At 38.9% G+C, this 24,292-nt stretch overlaps 1 protein-coding gene across 1 annotated transcript; it reads right to left on the bottom strand.

Moving 5' to 3' along the window:
• Positions 1-80: 80 nt before the first annotated feature.
• LOC133525512 (uncharacterized) lies at positions 81-24,122 on the bottom strand. Its single transcript, XM_061861776.1, has 10 exons — positions 23,808-24,122; positions 23,265-23,480; positions 13,578-13,685; positions 12,542-12,644; positions 9,336-9,692; positions 8,239-8,424; positions 6,099-6,217; positions 5,064-5,228; positions 4,456-4,623; positions 81-3,541 (listed from the first exon to the last, which is right to left on the bottom strand). The coding sequence occupies exons 2-10, from the start codon at positions 23,463-23,465 to the stop codon at positions 3,251-3,253; spliced, it is 1,698 nt and encodes a 565-aa protein (XP_061717760.1). The 5' UTR covers positions 23,466-23,480; positions 23,808-24,122; the 3' UTR covers positions 81-3,250.
• Between the last annotated feature and the right edge of the window lie 170 nt (positions 24,123-24,292).

Raw genomic sequence — 24,292 nt, 5'->3', positions numbered from 1 at the left:
CCAATTTATTTAATAATTTACAAACCTATTTTTGGCAGATTTGACTAAAAGGTATCATAGATACAAAATCAAAAATAATATATTTCCAAATATTTTAATAGATATTTGAATCGTCTTGTAAGTAAATTATACATAAAAAGTTTATAAAATAGTAAATAACAATAGTAGATTAGACTAGCTTATTTTATTGTTTTTATGACTAACAAGTTGTTTCTAATAATAAAATATGGAGAAATGCAAATTAAAAAAATATTGCACAAGTCTGGTAATATTCCTACAAATAATAATAGCTTTTTACAATTCATAATTAAAGTAAGGACGGTAAGCACGTAGAATTCCGTACATTGACCCGCCTGTTTTTATCTCTTTCGCACGTGCATAGAGTCAGACCAAGCTAAGTTGGCAGCGATTTTGATAGCCCAGCCTGTACAAGTGTTAAGTAAACGTCATAATTTCATAGAAGTTTGAATATCAAATATCAAACATTCATTCACTATTACATGTCAATTTTTTACAAACGATAAACATAACAAAATACAATTTAAAATATGCGATCAATGAAATAATATATACTTTATTAGAGATGTATACAGACTCTAAATGTCAAATTACAAAAAAACTATAATAAAAAAATACAAACAACAAATACTAAAATTGTTTAGAGATGTATACTTAAGTCTCTAAGTGTCAGAGATAAAATATAATAAAAAAATTGACGTTTAAAATATCATTTGCACTGTCGGGGCTATTGCCGTCTCGCTCTCACAATCGCATTGCCCGCCAGCATCATCGGCGAGCCAGCAATATAATTATGTCCGTGCGATAGAGATAGCAACAGGCGGGTCAATGTACGAAATTATTCGTGCTTCGCGTCCTTACTTTAGAACACGAACATTTTCATAACATTGATATAATATAAAATTGATTAAAATTGGTCATGTAGTCATATGATATTATTTACATCTTAAGTCAATACATAACAATTTATAAATTTGTGAACACTTTTCAATTGATATTTCTCAAAAATAATACTTCATGTCAATATTGGTTGCACCATTGGATTGGACCCTTGATTTAATCTTATTACCTAATAATACAGTATTTATTAAATTTGATTTTTAAGAATGAGGACATGATAATAATCGTAACTTTAAGTAATTTAATTAATAAAACTTAATACAAAACATGGTAAAATGATATTTCGTACACAAGTCCCGAAAAACTCATTGGTACAAGCTGGGGCTTGAACCTGCGACCTCCGGATTGCAAGTCGCAAACTCTCACTGCTAGGCTTCCAGCGTTTCCACGTTGTAAAGGTTATAAAAAATAAAAAAATATCTTAAAACAAAAATGGGCTTGTCCACAAATCACGCGAGGTTTTTTCGGCTACTTTTTGTCCCCCCCTCCGCCTTGGTGATATTTGGTGAGGTTCTTTTTTTTTTATATACTACGTCGGTGGCAAACAAGCATACGGCCCGCCTGATGGTAAGCAGTATCCGTAGCCTATGTACGCCTGCAACCCCAGAGGAGTTACATGCGCGTTGCCGACCCTAAACCCGCCCCCCCTCATTGAGCTCTGGCAACCTTACTCGCCGGCAGGAACACAACACTATGAGTAGGGTCAAGTGTTATTTGGCTGCTGTTTTCTGTAAGGTGGAGGTACCTCTCCAGTTGGGCTCTGCTCTAGATCTGGAATGACGTCCCCCACGTAACCTCGCGTGTATTCCTTGTAATATTTTAATTCGACCTAATTTTAAGATCAACTGTATTATATATAGAAATCTGGTTTATTTTTCTATTTGCGTTTTGTATATATTTCTTATACGCGCTTGAAAATTTCGCAAAACAGATTCGCTATTTTGAAGTGCGAAGTGAAGATTTATGTGTAACGAAACCAAGAAATAGTTATGTACGATACAAGTGCGAAAAATAGGGAATTCGTAATGAGTGGCGATAAATTAAAACATGACCGAAGGGAGTGTTTTACATCGACACGAATTGCGAATTACCTATTCGCACATGTATCGTACAACGTTTTACAGTACATATGACCCTTTAAATTTTCGACATAGTTACATAATGTGCAATTTTACGCACTAGTGCGGAAGAGTAGCACCATATGTACTGTAAAAGTATTTACTCATGTGGTAGGTATATTTTTCTTAGTTTGGTTCACTGTAGAAAAATACACGTGAGTTCTCCTTATAACCCCCCCTCCCCCAAAGTGATCTGTCGTGATTTTTTCTTTCGTGACCCCCTCCCTCCCTATCGAACCTCGCGTGATTTGTGTACAAGTCCTATGTGATGATTTGCACATATGTTAACAATTTATGTCACTCCTTAATTAAGTATACATAGAAATAATAGTGTAAATAGAAATACGTATCAGTCTTAACATACTAGGATCCTTAAAATACTTTTCCCAATACCCATACTTATGTGAATACTTTAACAAAATACAAATATAATAATATTTTTGCAGTATTAAGATAATCGAATGTATAAAATATCTATACATTATTTTCATACATCTATGCTCTATACATGTACATATATACATAAAAAAACAGGTAACAAATTGTATCCTTTTTCCTTGCACATTTAAGTGTACACACATCGTGAAGTAAAATATCTCCTTTGAAAAAAGTTAGATTTTAAAATTTGATAGCCAAAGACGTGAAATGACGCGCGGCTAAACTTCAATGTAAATCGAGCTCGTGCCAAGGTTCTGAAACCGGTTACCGGTTACTGAAAACCGTTGTGATGTACTTGGCGCAAAAAATTTCGATTTCGGTTTCGCTAGAAAAACCGTTATTTTTAAACCGGTTTTTATGAGAACAGTTCTTGTCAAATTAACCGGTTTAGAACAATAAACACCGGTTTCTTCCTATGTCTGTGTCTATGTTTACGTGGCACAAGGCCGGCCGTTTTGTCGCTCGTCGAATAAACCGGTTTTTTAAGGTTAGATAAAATTGTTGATTTTCCAAATAGGCATATTACAATGGGCTTATAAACGTCAAATAAAGCTACGCCGGTTCTAACCATACACCTCTGACCAGCGAAGATTAAAATCCCTCCTAAATTGTAAGAGGGTATCCCAATATGAGACCAGCAAGAAAATGGCTTTAACAATAAAGTTCTTAAAACGTTCGCATTCTTACAAAAGTTCGGAAAGAAACCGGTATTTACCGGTATTTTCTAAACCGGTTCGGAGCCTTGCTTCGTGCATCCCGACAAGGTTCAAGATTGGTTAACAGTATTTAGCCTTCAAATCTTTTCTCAAGATCTTACCAGCGGCATTCTTCGGTATAGCATCAATGCTCTGAACCTCCTTAATATGTTTGAACGAAACGAGCTTACTGTTAACGAATTCCTTCAGCTCCTCCGGGGAGATGCTCTGGTTCGGTTGGGTCACTATGAAAGCTTTTGGAACTTCACCCGTGACGGGGTCGGGGATGCCTAGAACGGCGCAGTCAGCGACTTTGGGGTTAGTTCGGATGATCGCTTCTAGTTCGGCGGGGGCTACTTGGTAACCTTTTACCTGGAATGAAAGATGATTTTGTTTTAATGTTTGTCAAAATCTTTTGTCATTATAGGGACCGTGCGCGTTGGAGGGTCTGCCATCTTTTGGCCTGAACCGGAACAATAAACATGTAAATTTACACGTCACGTGTTTTCTTGTGCATAGTAGGTTCTGCCATCTTGTGGGCTACATTGGAACAATAAACATCACATTTACGCCTTGCGCCAAAAATCTGACGGCTCCTGTGCTGCCTCCTACAGTTCATGCACGCTCCCTATAATTGAGGAGTTTCTTTTGAAAAGGGCTTTTTTTGTATGGTTGTCATAGAAAAATAAGACCTTATGAAAAGACACATCTCAATTAGAACATTCGATGCCAAAGAATAGTGTTGTATATTGTTTTATTTTATAGGAAAACTTACAGCTAGAGTAACAAGAAGAAGAAGTGAAACATGTGTACAGATCGTGTCATTCATGACATGTAACTCCTCTGGAGTTGCAGGCGTACATATGTAGGTTACGAAGACTGGTTACCATCAGGCGGGCTATATGCTTGTTTGCCACCGATGTAGTATAAAAAAAGAACTAGTCTTTGGTCTGAATTCCTTGTGATTACAAACTAAATTAATAAATATTATATAGATATTTTTTACACAAATTGACTAAGTCCCACGGTAAGCCGAGAAGGCTTGTATTTTGGGTACTCAGACAACGATATATATAATATACAAATACTTAAATACATAGAAAACATCGATGACTCAGGAACAAATATTCGAACCCGGGGCCATCGGCTTCATAAGCAGGGTTACTACCCACTAGGCCGGACCGGTCGTCAAAAACTAATATACCAATATGGGTAGGAGCGACTATTTCCCATGCGTCGAAATTACCCCAATGGATGGTTTAAGTTTTTAATTTATTTTCACTCACCTTAATAAGTTCCTTCATCCTGTCGGTCACGTACAGGTATTTGTTGTCGTCGTACTTGCCGATATCCCCGGTCCTGTACCAGCCGCCGCGCAGCACGTCCCTCGTGGCCGCCTCGTCCCGGTAGTAGCCCTGCATCAGGTTGGGGCCGCGGTACCAGATTTCACCTTCCTGGAATAGAAAAATAATTATGATAGTTGTGCTTTTTTTTATTCTAGCTACCTAGTTTTAAAACAAAAGCATACATTTTACAAGCTTTTATTTAACTTGCCCTGTTAGTATGTATGGGACAAATCTTGCGAGTTAAATTTGACCCGCTTCCCGGTTTCCGATGAAGCTGAAAATTTGCATACATATGTAAGTCGGGTGACAATGCAATATTGTGGAACCTTGGTGGTACGAGGGTAAGAGGGAACAGGAGGTGGACATAGGAACTCTGTGATAAAACAACGCAACCTAATTTTTAGAATTGTCACACAAAATTGGTTTGAACGAGATCTAGTAAGTAGTGTTTTTAATACGTCATAAATGGTACGGAACCCTTCATGGGCGAGTCCGACTCGCACTTGGCCGCTTTTTTTTTAAAGCGACTATCGAGGCAATTTTCGTACCTCTCCAGCAGGCAGCGCCTCTTTTGTCTGTATGTCCGCGATCTTGATTTGCGAGCTGGGCATCGGGTGGCCCACGGACGCGTGGTTGGTGTCCGTGCTGAAGCCGATCGTGCAGGCGCCGTTGGTCTCTGTTAGACCGTAGCCTTGGCGGAAGTTTATTTTTGGCTGAAACGAGACTTTTAATTAAATAAATAAATATTATAGGACATTATTACACATATTGACTAAGTCTCACAGTAAGCTCAATAAGGCTCGTGTTGAGGGTACTTAGACAACGATATATATAATATATAAATATTAATAAATACTTAAATACATAGAAAACACCCATGACTCAGGAACAAATATCCATGCTCATCACACGAATAAATACCCTTACCAGGATTTGAACCCGGGGCCATCAGCTTCGTAGACAGGGTCACTACCCACTAGTGTGATAGTGGAATTATTGCGCAAGGTCGCGAAAGCTTATTCCGGCTTTAAGGATGGGGCCGTGAAAGCGCTAAAATGAGGATAAGAAATTTATGATTAAACTGAATAGGGCTGTTTCCAATTTTTTGAAACGCTCGTATTACGTTGTATATTAACTAAAAGTTGCCCTAAAATTCAACTTTTATACTAAAAACGGCTTTAAATATGTTAAATTAACATACACTTTGACAGATGCTTTCGCGCCCAAAACGCTCTTTGAAAATTGTGTGACGTCACAGTTTACGGTTTGACACATAACTACATACGCACGTAGAAGATACGAACTGTCAACTGACATTTGTCATTTGTTGTTTATCGCCTAACTGTCAACAGTGTCAATCCGAGAGTTGTGACGTCATCAGAATCTTCAATGTCGTTTCGAGTTTGGTCACGTGACGTGTGCCAAAAGATATTTTAAATTCAATATTCACAAAAATATAGTCATTGCAGGTCCCCTAAAAGTAGTTTAACATGTTCTTATAATCCAAAAGGATTTATTGGGATACAATTCTGCCCTAAGGTTTGTAGATGGAAACAACCCTATTGGCGTGATGAAGAACTGACATTTTTGCTGAGCACGGCGGCGGCGTCGGCCTCGGACACGGGCGCGGCGCCGCTGACGACGCCGTACACGCTGCGCAGGTGCGCCGCGCGCACCGCCGGGTGCTTGCCCAGGAACACCACTGCAATGCGAAACATGCTTTGCTTATGGGTATGGAGTGTGGAATTAAGAGGAGTGGCATCTCTTATGGTAGAACTGTTGCAAAAGTGTCCAGCTGTCAGCTATAAATAGTAGTTCCAAATCTCTCCAGAGTAGCGCTAGAGTAGCTAAGAACCTAGGCGTTATTGACGGAATGAATTGCGCTGTCTATAATTTGATTTTTTTGTTCAAGTACACTAGGTATTGTAGCGCCACCTGTTTAAAGTTTTTTGATGACACTTTTTGGTACATGGAGATTTCGTTCCTTATCTCCACCTTCCGTACTTATGGGGAATAGGCATGATGACATTGATGACACATTTTGAAAAACTGTTCTATAATGTTTAGAAACATTATGTATAACGAATAAGATTTTTCTAGAGAAAATAACAGGAAAAAAATGCATTTTAGTTTTTAAATTTAAAATCGGCGCCAAAACGCTTGTCAGTGTCATGGCGTCCCGAGTGACGTCACATTTGTAAAAACAGAACGCAGACCTTTGACGTTTGCTACCTAGATGCTCGATTGCTCATTGAATAAACATGAATTCAAAAGTTTACAAGTCTTGCACGGTCCCTCAGTGTGGTAACACATCAATTAAAGCACCTGATAAGTTATTTGTGTCGTCCCACAACAGAAAACAATTCGTGACAAGTGGCTTAAACATGCTAGGTGAAATGCAACATCAATATCACCCAGTACTAATCTTTATTTTTGCGAAGATAATTTCGACTTGAGTATTTATTTCACTTTGAAGACTCTAAAATAGGATGTACCTTGTGCAAGCCTAAACTTAATTCCATTGTATATACAATATTTTTATAGGTTAAGTTTTACCTTGCACCAATGTTTCAATAGATTTTTTATTACAATTACAGTTGCCAAATGATATGGAGAATCATATGAAATATCATTTGATGGGATACGTGATGACTTATGATTAATATTTATTTGATATAAACCAACTTATATCGTAACCGAACAACGTAAAATAAAAGCGCAAAGAATTACTTTATTTGGGTAATGGCCATTATTATGGGTGTACAAGCAGTGGCGGCCTTAGGGGGTGGCGAGCAGGGCAGTCACCCGGGGCCTCGCGCCAGCGAGGGCCTCGCATCAATCCGATCACATGTTTACAAGGGCCTCGCAGAGCAGATTATTCAAGGGGCCGCCCGGGGCCTCGCGATAGTTAAAGCCGCCACTGTTTATTTATTTAATCGTTAATGGTTAGGCAATCAGAGAACAGCTTTGAGGTTGTTAAGCCAGGTAACTACGTCGGGTGTCAAGACATCTAGATATCTAGAGACAGCCGCCACTGTGTACAAGTTTGACGTCATGCGCTCTGATTAGTGTTCATATCGTGGCGGGCGTCCGTATTTTTCAGTTTAATTTTTGCAATATAAATAATAATCTCTTACTTAATAAAAAAATATAAGCATTTTTCGAATTCTTTGATTAAAATTTCACTAAGAAAATACTATACTTTATTGATTTTCAATTACTGTCATCATGCCTATTCTGACTTACAAGGAAGGGTACCCAACTGTCCGACTCCGATTTGATTCATTTTTGATATAATTATGTTATAGAGTAGTCTAAAATAACGGACACGTATTTTTTTTAGCTGCCCAAACTCAACCTGTTAGGAGAAAATGGCCTTCAAAGTATTAAAAAGTTACTAAATCTTCTAACTCCTATAGAAAGTGATGCTCAAGCAACTTGCTAGTTAATGGCTGGTTTGAGTATATGTTTGAAAACAGCAAAAAATAATGAGCACGTGTTTTGTTATATCGGCTAAAACTCATTTTTTCCTAAAAAAATCGACATTCGAAGTTGTATAATATCTTATCGCTAAAGTTACACATAAAGACAGGTATTTTTTAGGAGGGCTCATCGAGATCCATGAAAATAGATCAGCCGAACCGCAAAATCAAATGGTCACGATTCTTAATAATAAATAATAGAAGAAAACACAGAAGCGTATGTACATCTGGTTCATCTTACCCATAGGCGGCACGAGGAACAGCACATTGGCCTGGTACTTGACGAGGGTCTGCAGGAACAGCTCGGGCTTGAAGTACGGCATGGTCACCAGCTTCACGCCGAGATACATCTGGTTCACCATGAGCGCGTTGAAGCCGAAGATGTGGAAGAAAGGCAAGATTGCTGGCAGCACGGCTTGGTGGGTTTCTAGAATTTTAAATTTAATATCAGATGGACAAATTGGGGCAAATGTACTCCACTTTTTAACCACCGATGCAAAAAGAGGGGTGCTATATGTTTGACGCCAATGTCTGTCAGTGTTTCTGTCTGCAACATCGTATCTCTGAAACGGTAATGCGAGTTGCCTTGCGGTGGTTTTTAACTATGTTTGATAAAAATCGATTCAGCAGTTTGAGGAGTATCAACTCTTTCCCAAAATTATGTAAGGCATTATTGGCATAAAATGGTTTAAGATCTTCGTAAGGGTTTTTTCTTATTTTTTATTTATAATAGTTTTAATATATTTCATATAAACAAGGTTCAAAAGCGTTATTCCGAAGCCAAGTGGTCGTCTATGCTATATATATTATCAGAGTAGACGGAAAACTCAATCAATGACCGAATTTATAAAGCTTAGTCTATTATAATTATATGATTGGTCGAGCAAGTGTCAACAGCATTAATGTTGCCGGTTAACACCTTTTATTTCATAAAATGAGGTCCAGATATTACAATTATACTTCATGCATGACGACCAGTCTGGCCTCGTGGGTAGTGACCCTGCCTATGAAGCCGATGGTCCCGGGTTAAAATCCTGGTAAGGGCATTTATTCATGTGATGAGCATGGATATTTGTTCCTGAGTCATGGGTGTTTTCTGTGTATTTAAGTATTTATAATTATTTATATATTATATATATCTTTGTCTAAGTACCCTCAACACAAGCCTTATTGAGCTTACTGTGGGACTTAGTCAATTTGTGTAATAATGTCCTATAATATTTATTTATTTATGTTATACACATCCTAATAAGGCGCATTTCCTATCGGGGTTGGAAAGTCAGATAACAGCCGCTTTCCCACAAATATGTTTCTTAAATATCAGGCCATATCACTCACCAGAAGTCTCCTCAATAACAATAATCTCCGGATCAGCTATTTGCTGATTCATGGCCACCACACTCCGATGGTTCAACACCACACCCTTTGGAAAGCCAGTAGTCCCACTAGAAAATGGCAGAATGGCCACATCATCTGCCCCTCTCTTAACTGACTTCAGACAGTCGGTACAAAGGTTAAAATCTTCAGCGAATTCTGCGAATTTAATCGTCCCTTCTGGTAGATTTTCGTTGTCGACTAAGATTATAGGAATGTTTTTCTTTAGAGAGGTGAGGGCTTCCTTTATGTTGGGGTAGGAGATTTTAGAAGCGATTATCGCTTGGCAATCGATATGGGCTAGCTGGTGTTGCAGCTCGTCTGAAATAATAAAAGAAATATTTTTAAGTCGCGTGTAAGCGGCATAAAATTGCTTATTATCTTCTAGAGCATAAACTAAGATCATCTATGAGTTCTATGACGACCCTTATTAACTTAGCTATTAAGTCCTATGCTGCCCGCGCGCCTCCGACCGGCCTGAGTATGATTTTCTTTAGTCTTGAAAAAATACGGCAAAATAACCTAAAATATTGGATATTTTTGTACAATTTCCTCGCAATCGAAGTGAAAAGCAGAGTGTATAACTCAGGCATAAATGGCCAATTTATCCTTGATTATATTGGTTCGAGCGCAAAAATGGATCACTTTATGCCCTTGTTGTACAATCTACTATTTAATCGTCCCTAAAAAAAGTCCTTTAAAAACTGATATGCACAGCAGAATGTTTCTTTTTCAGATCGTTTCAATACTAGCCATAATAAGAGAAAAAAAAATTAAAAAGGTATTTTATATCATTGATATAGAGTTGTGAGTTACAGTTAATTTGCTTGCTTGAACTTCTCAACTACCATCGACGTGATATCGCATCCAAATAAAAAATCTCTGCCCTCATAGTAACGAAAATTTGAGCGATTAAACTTTAACCCATTACCGCCCATTGTACCCACTTGGGTACACCTGGGTTACGGCGCTTGATTCGATTTTCTACTGTACCTCTACCTGACAGCATTAGAAAAATGGTGTGTTCTCAAAAGTGGGCGTGGGCGCCAATGGGTTAACCGTTAAAGGCACGAGTACAATAATAGTTTGAAAACAATATGGTGTAAGATAAGATATTATTAACGTTTTGACCGCCAAAGACGTCATATGACGCGCGCGGCTACAGCCCAATATCAACCTTCATGCGTACCGACAAGGTTCACGATTACGCGCCGCGTACGATAGGCGTGGCGTTCAAAAGGTTAAAGATGATTGAACGTCTACTTTGCCAACAATACAGGTGTCAAAACAAATGCAACCAGAATATTTGGATAAATAAGGCTATGGCTTGCAAATATTCTCGTTGCATTTGTTTTTAGGGTTCCGTAGCCAAAGGGTCAAACGGGACTCTGTTACTGAGACTCCGCTGTACGTCCATCCGTCCGGACGGACTTAGGGTCAGTACTTGGATGGGCGACCGTTTTTATAGATAATGCACTGAAAAAAATAGATAGCCGAACTGGTTTTGTAACTTTACTAAATAACTAAACTACGGTTATAAGAAAATAAACTTTGCATAAATTTACAAACTTATTTTGTAGTGTATACCCAGTACCTGAACACTGATAGCCAAACACGGTTTTGTAACATATAACACATAGTTCGCAAGTCCCAATTTTTGTGTAAACAGTAACCAAAATTTTGTTACAGTTATGCAAACATTTCTTTCAGTGTGGTACGGAACCCTTCCTGGCCGGTTTTTTTTACTCTTTGACACACTAACAGGGCAAGTAAAAAAAAAAGCGTGTATATTAGATCATATAATCATAAATGATAAATCATCATCTTATTCATCTTCCTCGCGTTGTCCCGGGGCATTTTGCCACGGCTCATGGGAACCTGGGGTGCGCTTGGCAACTTAATGATATATAAGTAATTGCATTTTAGCAAAATAATGTTAGCGCAAAAATATTACCGCATAATGATATCGTAATCGTAATCTTAAATAACTATTATCAATCGTGATTAAGTAAGGTCGATATTAATATCGATCTTTTATATCTACAGTCACGATATTTAAGGTCGTTAAATAATGGTGACCAAAATTCTAATAGGGTTGTTTCCAATTTCTTGAAACGCTTGTATTACGTTCTATATTAACTAAAAGTTGCCCTAAAATTCAACTTTTATACTAAAAACGGCTTTAAATATGTTAAATTAACAAAATATATTTTGACAGATGCTTTCGCGCCCAAAACGCTCTTTGAAAATTGTGTGACGTCACTGTTTACGGTTTGACACATAACTACATACACACGTAGAAGATACGAACTGTCAACTGACATTTGTCATTTGTCGTTTATCGCCTAACTGTCAACAGTGTCAATCCGAGAGTTGTGACGTCATCAGAATCTTCAATGACATTTCGAGTTTGGTCACGTGACGTGTGCCAAAAGATATTTTAAATTCAATATTTACAAAAATATGGTCATTACAGGTCCCCTAAAAGTAGTTTAACATGTTCTTATAATCCAAAAGAATTTATTGGGATACAATTCTGCCCTAAGATTTGTAGATGGAAACAACCCTATTCTCTCATTGCACAAAAAATCAACCTTGTTCTATTACTAGTACGGTTCACTATGGTTCTTAACTTGTAATAATATTTGTATATAAAATAATTAGTGCGTTGTGGTTGTTATCTGACGATATGCAATAAAGATATAGGTACTTATTCACTTATAATTCTTATTGGTAATATGGTATATAATGATTTGAACAAGTTTGTAAAATAATATGACCGTAAAATAGAAGCCATCGAGAAGGCCGCCTGTTCTTACCTAGTTATATATTCCTTTAAATTTTATTTATAGTTTTACATGTAAAATGTATCATTTGGGACATTGGTGCAATACGTTACAAGTGCGAAAAATAGAAAATTCGTAACGAGTGGGGATGAATTAAAAGGGAGTGTTTTAAATCGACACGAGTTGCGAATTACCTATTCGCACATGTATCGTACAACGTTTTATGATGGCCCTTTAAATTTTCGACATAGTTAAGTAATATGCTGATTATCGCACTAGTGCGGTAAAGTAGCATCATATGGACTGTAACGAATATTCAGGAACTTACTTACTTAAAAAATACTTATGAACATTATCAAAAAAGTCTTAAAAGCCAATACTTACGAGCAGTGTAGGCAGGATTCATCAGACTAGCTATGCAGCCTGCCTCTAATGTTCCAAGCAACGCACAAGGAAATTCGGGTAGATTAGGCAGGATTATCGCCACCTTTAAAATTGGAAAAAAGGCATATTAATATTTTTTTTTTCCAAAATTTAATTTTTGATACAAGCTCTATAGTACTGTACTTGTCTTTCAACGGGCAACTAATCGAGATAATTCTAACAAACACAATTAGGTCGCATAATGCCTGGCGTCCGTTGGTTCGCTGGGTGGACGACATTGGGAAGATTGCGACAGCAACCGGGACAAGTGGCGTACTGGAAGAGAGGCCTATGCTCAGCAGTGGGCGATAAAAAGCGGATATGAGGTCGCATAGTTTTAGTTCCTACGCTCTTAAATGGGCACAATAGTTCTTTGTTTTACAAGGGGGCAAAGTTGTTGTTTAACCCCTCGTGCTAATTGATATCCGAGCAAGCGAAAAATCCCAAAATTGAACCACAAGCCTACCGACTGGTTCGAAAAGTGGAATCTGGGGGCACTACCTACCTTTTCTCGAAGCGCTTTGTCGTTTTTTTTGGACTATACCAGATAAAGAAAATTCTCGGGATATAATGTTAATAGTGGACTTATTAAGCATACAAAAATTCAATATTAAATAAAAATTAATCAGGGGATATGTAACGACGACGACCTTGCCGACGTATTGGTATGATGGAAAGGGACAAACGATGATTATCGGCAACGTAACTTTAGTACACGTTTATTAATAAGGGGGTTAGTATTTATCTCAACAATGTGCAACAATTTGATTGTGTAAGTAATGAAAAAGGTGCGGGTACAGCTTGCTGGATTTAAACGCGCCTTTGGTCAGATAATTGAAGAGGTATCGGTGTTATCGAATTATACAATTGAACGCATCCCTCACCGGGCTAGTAATGTGTATATCCTGGAATTCCTTTTGATGATTCATATACAACTTTTTAAGCCTACATATTATATTCCTTGACCGTACATATTACAAAGTATCGAATTACAAACCTTGTCGTCGTTCTTCAACTTCAGCTTGGTTCGCAGCGAGGCCGCGAAAGCGACGGACATCCTGTGTGTTTGCGCGTACGTGTAGCCATGGCCTGTCACTGCACACACCTGTAAACAAGTCACTTATAAGACACGTACCGTTACGAAATTAAATTATTGCGCCATTTTGGGTTTCCTTTCCATTTACGTCGTCCTGTTGGTCATCCTAAATATCGTTGGGCGGATAGAGTTGAGAACTCCGTGAGCTCGGTGTCGGCGGAAACTGGCGTGAATGAATTCGCTCAGGATCGAGCAAAATGGCGGACTGTTGTGTGGGAGGCCAAGGCTGATTTTAGATCATCGCGCCAGCCAATTAAGTAGATATTTCATACGTATAGTATTGATAATCAAATTAGCTTGAACCTTTAATGGCCCAACAATTAAAGTCCGTGGCTGTATCTAGCCGCCGCCATACAATCGAAGCATCACTCTCTTTCTAAAACGACATGCTGACATGAGAGATATGTTATTTAACCTTTTAACCGCCGTTGTCTGATATATAACAAGAGGCCTTTTCATCTGTGTGAGATGCTGTAAGCAGCATCGTGGTAACGACACTTACGTTCGTGGCTGTATAGCCTTATGCGAGAGAGGATCCCTCGTCCACAGCGCGGCAGGTGTATGCTCCCCCAGGTGGGCGAGGGTTGGAGGCCTGCTCGTGGCGCCTCATGCGTTTCTCTTTTAAAGAGGTAAACCAGACATCGTCGTGCTTGGATTGACCATCATGAATAACGACGCCACATGGGTCGGTCTTCGGCAATTTTTGCCATTGGTTACATGAGATATTAAAAGCCATCATATCGCGCTTGACGCAATCTTTGAAGCGCAGCATTGGCCGCCCGACTAGACTTTTTGCGTCTGCAATCCCCCTAGCAGGATTTGACGTGGTAAACGAGTCCGTTCCGTTCGATGCACATGCCTAACCCACCTCAGTCGGCTCTTCTTTAGTATGGCTGTGATACTTTGGAGCTGTGCCTCGCTTAGAACAGACTCATTTGTCACGCGATCCTTACATGTGATGCCAAGTATGCTTCGCAGACAGCGCAGACGAAAGGAGTTCAACCGGCGTTCTTGTTTTGCGTAAGTTGTCCATATTCGCATTCCGCTCCGTACAGAGGAGTACTTAGGACACACGCTTGGTTAGTAAGCATTTTCGTTTTTACCGAAAGATGTTTGCTGGCCTAAGCCCCAGCCAGTCTGATAAGACACAATATCCAGCTCATTACGCCGCAGTCTGATAAGTGATAAATAAGACAAAACTTCGTACTGGCGACACGAGCACGCTCGATGAATAATTCTAAGCGGTTAAAAGGTTAAATGTTCATGCCAAGTTTCATTTTACTTCAGCATGTCATGTTTTAAAATGAGTGCGTTACTTTCTATTCGGAAAGTAAGTCTTAAAATTCTTTCGTCGGAAAAAGAGGGTAGGTGCTCATTAAAGTGACAAGTCATCTTAAACATAAATAAATATTTATTAGAATTAAAACAGTATTTCTTAAGTAATTTGTTAAAATAATAGTGTAAAATTAACAAATATATACATACAGTGTAGGCAAGTTCCATCAATGTCCCAATAAAAAGTTATACATTAGCACCTGCCGGCAATCTCACTGCACATCACTTTACTGGACTTTGGACTTACAGTCTTTATATCAAAAATGTCTTCACTGGAGGCTATATCTACTGCACAAAGTTCCCTGGAAGCCATGATGACAAAACGATTTGCAGAGTTTGAAGCAGCCCTACAGGCAGCCTCTCCGCAGGGTGATACAATTGAAGCCTTAAGTGCGGAGCTGCAAAAGTTCAAGCAGCTGACTCTAGGCATGGTATCAGCTATCAATGCACAAATCACAGCACTAAACAACAGCATCGACCACATTGAAATGCGTCACCGGCGTAAATATCTGCTGTTTGCGGGCGTTCCGGAGGTTTCGGGCGAAAATGTGGCCGAGACAATTTCCGCCATATGTCAGGACAGACTGCAGCTTGCGGAGGCTTCGTCGTCATCCTTCTCCGTGTGCCACAGGCTTGGTGCTGCTACCGCGGGGCGTACTCGCGTTATTTTGGTGCGCTGTAACAACCCAGCAGTCAAAGATGCGATTTGGAGGAAGAAGACTGCACTTAAGGGATCTTCTGTTGTTGTATCGGAGTACTTGACACGTGATCGTCAAGCCGTATTTCTCGAAGCCCGTAAGCATTACGGCATGCGTAGCGTCTGGACGTTGGAAGGTACTATTTTCGTCAAGGTCTCGGCCGGTAAGACGCGTCGGGTGGTTACGGCGGAGCAGCTGCGTAAGCTGGTCAGCGAGTGCCCACCTGCCGTCCCACAACAAGCTGCAACGACCAGTGGCACGGCTACTGGCCTTGATAATGATAAGGCTTCAAAGAACTCCAGCGACACGATGACTCGTAGTGCGAGGCGAGCCAAAACAAATTTGAAATAAGCCCATATTTAATGCGGTAGTGATGAATTTATTACTTTTTCTTGTTGTTATATGTGTACCCTTTTCTTTTAATTTCTTTTTGCACTTTTATAGTCTACCGACAATCAGCGTATTGTAAATTGTAATTCGTTTTGTTTATTTAAGTGACAGCACTCGTACTACTTGACATTTGACAGCCGCTGAATGCAGGGTACGTTCGGATATAATATGAAGTTTTTGCACAGAGTTTTTGTAACGTTTCTTATAATTTACGTGTCTTACTTAACTTCACTTATAGTAACTTATTACTTTGGCAAATGTAATGTATTCTTCCAGAGCAGTTTAGATATATGTATAGTTAAGTTTTCTACAATAATTATTAGTGTTGTGTATTGTAGTTGACCGGCGGGTTAAACAGGCCTGTGATAGTTTAGGTCTGGTGAGATTATATTATTTATATATAGTGCGTATAGTATTTATATTTATTTATTTTTATGTCTACTGATGAATGTGACGATTCATTTTATTCTGCTTGCAGCTTGTCTAGCTCTTTTCACTCGTTTGACGACCCGAGTGAGCCTGTTACACTTGGTACGTCATTGAGAGGAGAGTTTCATAGTAATAAAAATGTTTTCAACGTATGCCATATAAACGCTCAGAGTATCTTGAGCCACTTCACTGATTTTCTTGATTCTTTTTACTCGTGCAATGTACATGCTATTCTTATCAGTGAAAGTTGGCTAAAACCTAGCATACCTTCAACTTCTTGTAGCCTCCCTGGTTTCGTCCTATTACGCAACGATCGCACAGGCAAAGGCGGCGGAGGTGTAGCTATGTATCTTCGAGCTGACATTCCCTATAAAATTGTCGATTCTTCTCCTTCACAATATTCCGGCTCCATGGAACATTTAGTTGTTGAGGTGAAGCTTCTTGGCGTACGCATTATGTTAGGTACTGTATACTGCCCACCAACAATTGATTATTTTTCATCTCTCGAGGTGCTTCTGTCGGATATTGGTACTGAATGCACCCATCATTTAGTTATGGGAGATTTTAATACAGACCTGCTGAGAGATAATTCCAGATCGCGCAAGCTGAGATCCGTTATTGTTTCATCTGACTTTCACTTATTGCCTTTAGACGCGACGCACCACAATAACGACTCCTCAGACTCCTGGTTAGACGTGATCCTTACATCGTCGCCTCAGCACGTTTTGAAAGCCGGACAATTGTCTGCGCCTGGCTTTTCGCGACATGACCTGATTTATGTGTCATACAAAATTAAGCCCCCTAAACCGGAACCAATAGTCGTTCACTTACGTGGCTTTGCGCGCATTGATGTAAATAAATTAAAGGAAGATGCCACTAGAGCCGATTGGACGGGCACGCTGCAGGCACCAACAGTTGATGATAAAATCTCTCATTTCAATTCTGTCCTTCTGAAGCTGTTTGATGCTCATGCTCCGGTTCGACCAGTTCGGCTGAAGAGGCCACCAGCGCCATGGATTTCAAAAGGCGTGCGTATGGCGATGATGAAGAGAGACAGGGCTTTCCGTGCTTACAAGCGAGATCGGTGCGAGGATAACTGGCGGCTTTTTAAAGTAGCCAGAAATCGCTGCAACCAAATGGTAAGAGCAGCGAAACGACGTTACATACACGACAACATCACGACATCTTCTCCCGCGGACACGTGGAAATTTCTCCGATCACTCGGGATTGGTAAAACCAAGGCCGATATCGACTCGCTTCCTTTTTCTCTTGACCACTTAAATTCGCATTTCTCTCAAACTCCTGTTCTTAATTCCATAATAAAGTTTAAAACCCTATGTTATATCGCGTCTCTACCTACTCCCAATGTTGATCCTTTTTCTTTTGCCCCAGTTACGGATGATGAGGTCCGAAAGATAGTCATGTCAATTAGGTCAAAAGCTGTTGGACACGACAATGTGAGTAGAGTCATGATCACCCTTATCCTCGACAGCATATTGCCCATCGTCACCTATATTGTAAATACTTCGTTGCTCACTGGGGTCTTTCCTTCATGTTGGCGTAAGGCCTTTGTTATCCCACTTCCTAAATTATCTAACCCTAGTTCTCTAAATCATTTTCGGCCCATCTCCATTCTTCCTTTTCTCTCGAAAATTCTTGAGGCAGCAGCTCATACACAGATTTCCAAATTTATACACGGTAACAACTTGCTTTCTTCGTTTCAATCGGGATTTAGATCAGGGCACAGCACCACCACCGCACTTCTCAATGTTGTTGAAGATGTAAGAAATGGCATGGAGAATTCCAGAGTAACGGTGTTGGTGCTTATCGATTTCTCCAACGCTTTTAATGCGGTTGATCATGACCTACTTGTTGCGACTCTTACACATCTGAGGGTCTCATCAAAAGCGACTGAGTGGTTCGCGTCTTACCTTTCTGACCGCGTTCAGGCTGTTAAAGCCAGTGGATGCTTATCTGCTTGGTGTGACCTGAACACGGGGGTACCACAAGGTGGGATCCTTTCTCCTCTTTTATTCTCAATCTTTATTGACCAAATCACCTCCAAAATCCGCAGCTCTTACCATTTATATGCAGATGATTTGCAACTTTACGCCCATGCTTCTGTGGAAAACGTTAATTCTGCTGTTTCCCTCATCAATGACGATCTAGTTCACATAGCTGAATGGTCCAATAGCTTTGGCATCAGTGTCAATCCGGCAAAATGTCAGGCTATTATTCTGGGTAGCCATCATCAACAAGTAAAGCTTGGTGCGGTTTCTGTCGCGCCGATTTTGTTTGATGGCACTGTTATTCCAGTAACTAAACAAGTGAAAGATCTCGGCCTAGTATTAGATTCTAGCCTTACCTGGAATGACCAAGTCTCTGAAATAAGTCGGAAAGTTTCAGGAACATTGCGTTATCTCTATAAATTTAAGAATTTTCTCCCAGTAGGTACTAAGAAATTACTTGTGCAGACTCTAATTTTGCCAGTTATTGACTATGCGGACGCGTGCACGACTAATATCTCTCAGGAGTACCTCAATAAGCTAGACCGTCTTATGAATAATGGCATACGTTTCATTTTCGGACTTCGCAAATACGACCATGTTTCTTTTTATCGCCGTCAGCTAAATTGGCTCTCCATCCGTCGTCGTAGGTCCCTTAGAATCCTGAGTATTCTATTCTCCATTTTGTTCGAGCCTTCCTCCCCTGGTTATCTTAAACGTAAATTCACTTTCATCACCCCCCGTCCAGGATGTGAACTCCGTTCCTCCCGTTCTCTCAAACTCTCGATTCCTTCTCACCGTACTGGTTTTATGTCTAACTCTTTCGCCGTTGAGGCAATCCGTCTCTGGAATTCCCTCCCTCTCTTTATTCGACAAGCCCCAAGCAAACCCGTTTTCAAACGACTACTTCGCAAGCATCTTCTGTCAGAAGAACTTAAATAAAGTTCACCATCATGTACACTCGGGAGCAAAAAAATCGACTCAAGTCACATTTTTTAGTTTTTTTTAATTTTTCTGAAAACGTTGAATATTTCAGTGAAAATAAAATTGCAGTATTATTGTTTATTAATTAAGCTATCAAAAACATTAACAACTGTTGAAATCGGTTTGGTAAATTTCAGGTTATTGTTATTTTTGTAGAAAACAACATTTTACCTGCTTTGATTATGCACGAGTTGCGCACCTTTGAGGGCCATAAAAACCGGTGTATCCGGTTATTTCTTATCAGTCTCTTATCAGAAGTTGACCTGTGCACATCTCCCGCAATCATTCCCTGGAATTACCTGCAAGAAAATGGACACGACAGAAACTGAAGCCGGCCAAGTTATCGTCTTGCTCAATCAAGGCCTTACGCAGCGTGCAGTTGCTGAACAGCTGAATTTAAGTCAGTCTGCTGTTTCCAGAGTCAACCAAAAATTCATTCGGACTGGAAACCTTGCTCGCAAACCTGGATCTGGCCGTCCCAGGTGCACATCGAGGAGAGAGGACCACTTCATCGTTACGGCCAGTCTTCGTGATCGACAGCGTACCGGCGTTGACATCCAGCAGCAGCTGATGCAGAACCGAGAGCAACCAGTCAGCAAGTGGACAGTTCGTCGAAGACTTAAGGAAGCCAACCTTACCCCAAAAAGGCCTGCCACAGGGCCCAAACTGACAGGGAGGCACCGGGACGCTCGTATGGATTTCGTAACCACTTACGAAAATTGGACGTACGAACAATGGAGCCGCGTACTCTTCAGCGATGAGTGCAGGATGTGTCTCCATGGCAGTGACAGAAGAAGACGGGTGTACCGAAGACCTGGAGAACGATTTGCGCAGTGCTGCATCTCCGAGACGGTCGCCTACGGAGGGGGATCTGTCATGATGTGGGCGGGGATATCCATGGAGGGGAGGACCGAGCTGGTTTTCATTCCTGGTGTGGGCCGCGGACGTGGTTTGAACGCAGATCGTTACATCACAGATATCCTGCAAGATCATGTCGTCCCCTATGCAGGATTTTATGAGGAGGGGTTCCATCTCATGCAAGATAACGCCCCTTGTCATACCGCAAGAGTCACGCGGGCATACCTTGCTGAGGTTGGCATCCCCACCCTTGCATGGCCACCTCTGAGTCCGGACTTGAACCCCATCGAGCACTTGTGGGATTATTTAAAAAGGAAGGTTCGAGCCCGGGATCCCGCTCCTGACACGATTTTGGCCCTGAAAGAGGCTTTGGTCGAGGAATGGGGAGCTTGTCCGCAGGATACCATCAGGAAGCTGATAAGATCCATGAAGAACCGGATTGCATGCGTCAAGAAGGCCCGAGGCGGAAATACAAAATATTAAACAGGAAAAATTAAATGGTTTTCTCTCTACGAAATTGCTTTTATTCCCATTTTCAGGACGTTAATTGAACGTGATTTTACCCATATTTTACCCCATTTTGCTAAAATCGCTCAGATTTCAGTATCTGAAATAATACTTCAGGAATTTTGTGTTTTTTAAAAAGGTAAATATAGCAGCTTTTTAATGGTTCTATTACTTTAAAAATACGGGAATTAGTTTCGGAGATATTTCGTTTTTAAATCCAACACAGATTTGAGTCGATTTTTTTGCTCCTAAGTGTATATGTACATAATTATATGTATTAGTCTATCTTTTATACATTATATAAGTAGTAGTATTTAACTATTTATATATTTTTAATATTATTTGACTTCACGTTTAATTTTTTCCTTATTATTTGTTATTATTTTTTCCTGCACCAACATACACAAATGTCTCTGTTTGACCCAATGGTTGACTGGTAGAGAATGCCTTTTGGCATTAAGTTCGCCATTTGTACATTTTTCTTTATGTGTGCAATAAAGTTTAAATAAAAAAAAAAATAAAATAAAATATTTTAAGGGAGCGGAATCAATGCCAAAAATGTATACACGTTATTATAAAAGTTTTAGGAGCATTTAATTTTTTTTATGAAATCAGTTTTTTGCACAAAATTTTTACAATAATCGAAAAAAGTCAAACGTCAATATTTCTCATAATGTCACTATCCAGGGAGGAAAATGAGGACTACATTTGTATCCTTGGAGAATCGATCGTCCTCTTTCCTCTTAATATATGGGAAAGGTCATTTAACATAGTGTTGTCTTTGTCTGTATAAATATTTACAAAAAACCTTGACTGTATCTAATCTAATCAGCCATTTAAAGTTATTGACAACCTGACAGTAGGTAAGTATGTAAATGTTGTTTTGTTGAATTTGGGCGTAGGCTCAAAAGAAACTTGACATTTGACATTTCATAATCATCTCATGCTAGTCATTGTTATTCACAGCATAACACTTAAATTCGGTTTTTAAATATACTTCTAGTCAGTTGCTATGTGACAAATACAATCTTATCATTAAAAGATTTAATTTTCTACTTTGATAAACTGATTACACCACCCATATTGCAAATAAAACTTTATGTCAAGAAAATATGGTTCAAAATCGAATAAATAGTGCACAATTCTGTTGTAATTGTTTGTGAAGTTAGTTATACAGAGGTGTTTAACCTTTGGTAGACAAGGGCGATCACAATCGTTACAAAAATGCGTTATTCATGAACAATGGAAAGTGAATGTATGTATTGTTTATGCATTAGAGTGAATACTATGACCTACACAATGCTCAGGGGCCTAGGTTAACAATCTACAACTTGTACTAGGAGTGTCTCTTTCTAATAAAATAAATAAGAAAGAGGCAACCAATTTTATTATGAGTTGTGTTCAAGTTAATTAATGCTATTAGTTGTTTGCGCCCTCTACTATGTATTCACAATAATTATAAAGTGCTAATTTTGCATGTGAACCTATCTATCTTATGTATTAAAAGTCATTACCGCAAACAGATGGCGTTAGATTAGATTAGATTAGATGATTTATTTCATGAAAGACAATTACATAATAAATTTGCATTGATGTCAAAAATATGTTAATGTTACAAGTTCTAAAAATTATCGAGTATAGTTGTTTACTTCAATAAATTGTCTTGCACTACCTATCTGCATGAATGCTGCGGCTTTAATTCTCCCACACCTCTCATCGAACGGTACTAGTTTTAAAACTTGTTATGTATTAAAATATTATTCATCTGAGCCCAGGTCATAAATATAATGACAGATTTTTATATTAGGATAATAATATAGTGTTCGAAAAGGTCGGTTACATAACTTAACAATATTACATTGCGAAGTCACCTTGGAGCCAACAAGTTCTTTAAAACCGTGCATTTTTCTACTCCTTGCTTTGACCCTTAACATCTAATAATAAAGAAATAGGACTTTATAATCAACATTATCTGATGTCAGTGAGCAGCGAAGAGTAAATAGTCTCTGTGGTTTGGGAGGTCAACTACCTAAGAGTAAAATCTAGGTCATTCAACAATTCTTAGGATCATGGTGTCAAGCTCCTGGGCTTTTACCCAAAACAACCTAAGCACAATTATTTATTTTATTTACTTATTTAAGCTTTATTGCACAAATGAAGAAAAATGTACAAATAGTGTACTTAATGCCAAAATGCATTCTCTACCAGTAAACCATTAGGTCAAAAAGATCCGAACATACAAACATTGCCAGTTACGACACATCCTGCCATGAACATGTATGTGTGTTCATTTCGAACTGGAAACAGGGCTCCCGGCACCAAAAGTAAAAGCTTGTAAAAATATGAAGAATCAGAAAGATACAAAATTAGACCATACTTACAGTTGCAGTCTTATCTGGCCATCTGTCCAAATTCTGCCATACAAACTCGGGGACAGTATAATTCACTTTAGGAATGTCTTTGAAAGGTGACGTTAAAATATTCTTCTCTAAAGTACTATTATTTCGAATAGCAAGCTTTAAAGCTGGAATGCTCAACCTCCTAGCTGCATGATAGGCTGATCTTCTCAATGTGCTAGCCATATTTTAAAAAAAAAACTGAAATGAAAAAAGTTTATGTAAGTTGTCATGAGGTTCCACCCAAAATAACTGACTAACATTTTGTATTTATTGTAACATAAGTATTAAGAACGATTTTATTTTGTTAAGTGCTTAAAAGGTAATAAATTTACCTACAAAGTAAAAACATTAACACCATTGAAGGCCTGAGTAGTGGTAAAATCAAGTTGGAATTTTATTACCTGAGTACTTAAGTACTACATCATTAAATAGTCCCCACATTAATACTAATTAGCAACCACGATTAGACAACTTGTATTACATTGAATCGTGATAAATCAGAATATTAAAAATCAAGAGACCTACCGTTATAATTACCAAAAACACTTGATAAATTTAAATTTGGAACACTAATTTCTCTTACCTACCACAACTACAACACTATTGACTATTGGCTTGTTTCAACTAACTAATCTAGTATTGGAATGAATGTATTAAGTGTGATACTATAATCCGGGTGGACTTTGAAACTAGTCCATTGACGAGTTTGCAATTTTTTGTACACAGTACTGTGACAGTCCTTTCACAACAAACAAATCGACGACCAAATAAAACTCATCTGACATCTGTCAAACTCGCACAGTAATGGCGCTAGTGAAGCGCTTATATATGTGAGTAAGAACGAAAGATCCAATAAGTTCTAAGAAGCTTACTCCTAGCAATTCCTAGCATTTTTATTATTATCGCTTAACTTACATGTCAAGATATAGGTACGTTATGTTATCGAACATCATATCAAGGTTAATATTTCTTGGAGCGATAAACCAGTTATTTAGCTTTTATTTTAGAAT

Source organism: Cydia pomonella, chromosome 15 (assembly GCF_033807575.1).
Source record: "Cydia pomonella isolate Wapato2018A chromosome 15, ilCydPomo1, whole genome shotgun sequence".
In the NCBI taxonomy this organism is placed as follows: Eukaryota; Metazoa; Arthropoda; class Insecta; order Lepidoptera; family Tortricidae; genus Cydia; species Cydia pomonella.
The sequence above is the reverse complement of the archived record's forward strand: the minus strand, read 5'-3'. Positions and strand labels throughout refer to the sequence as shown.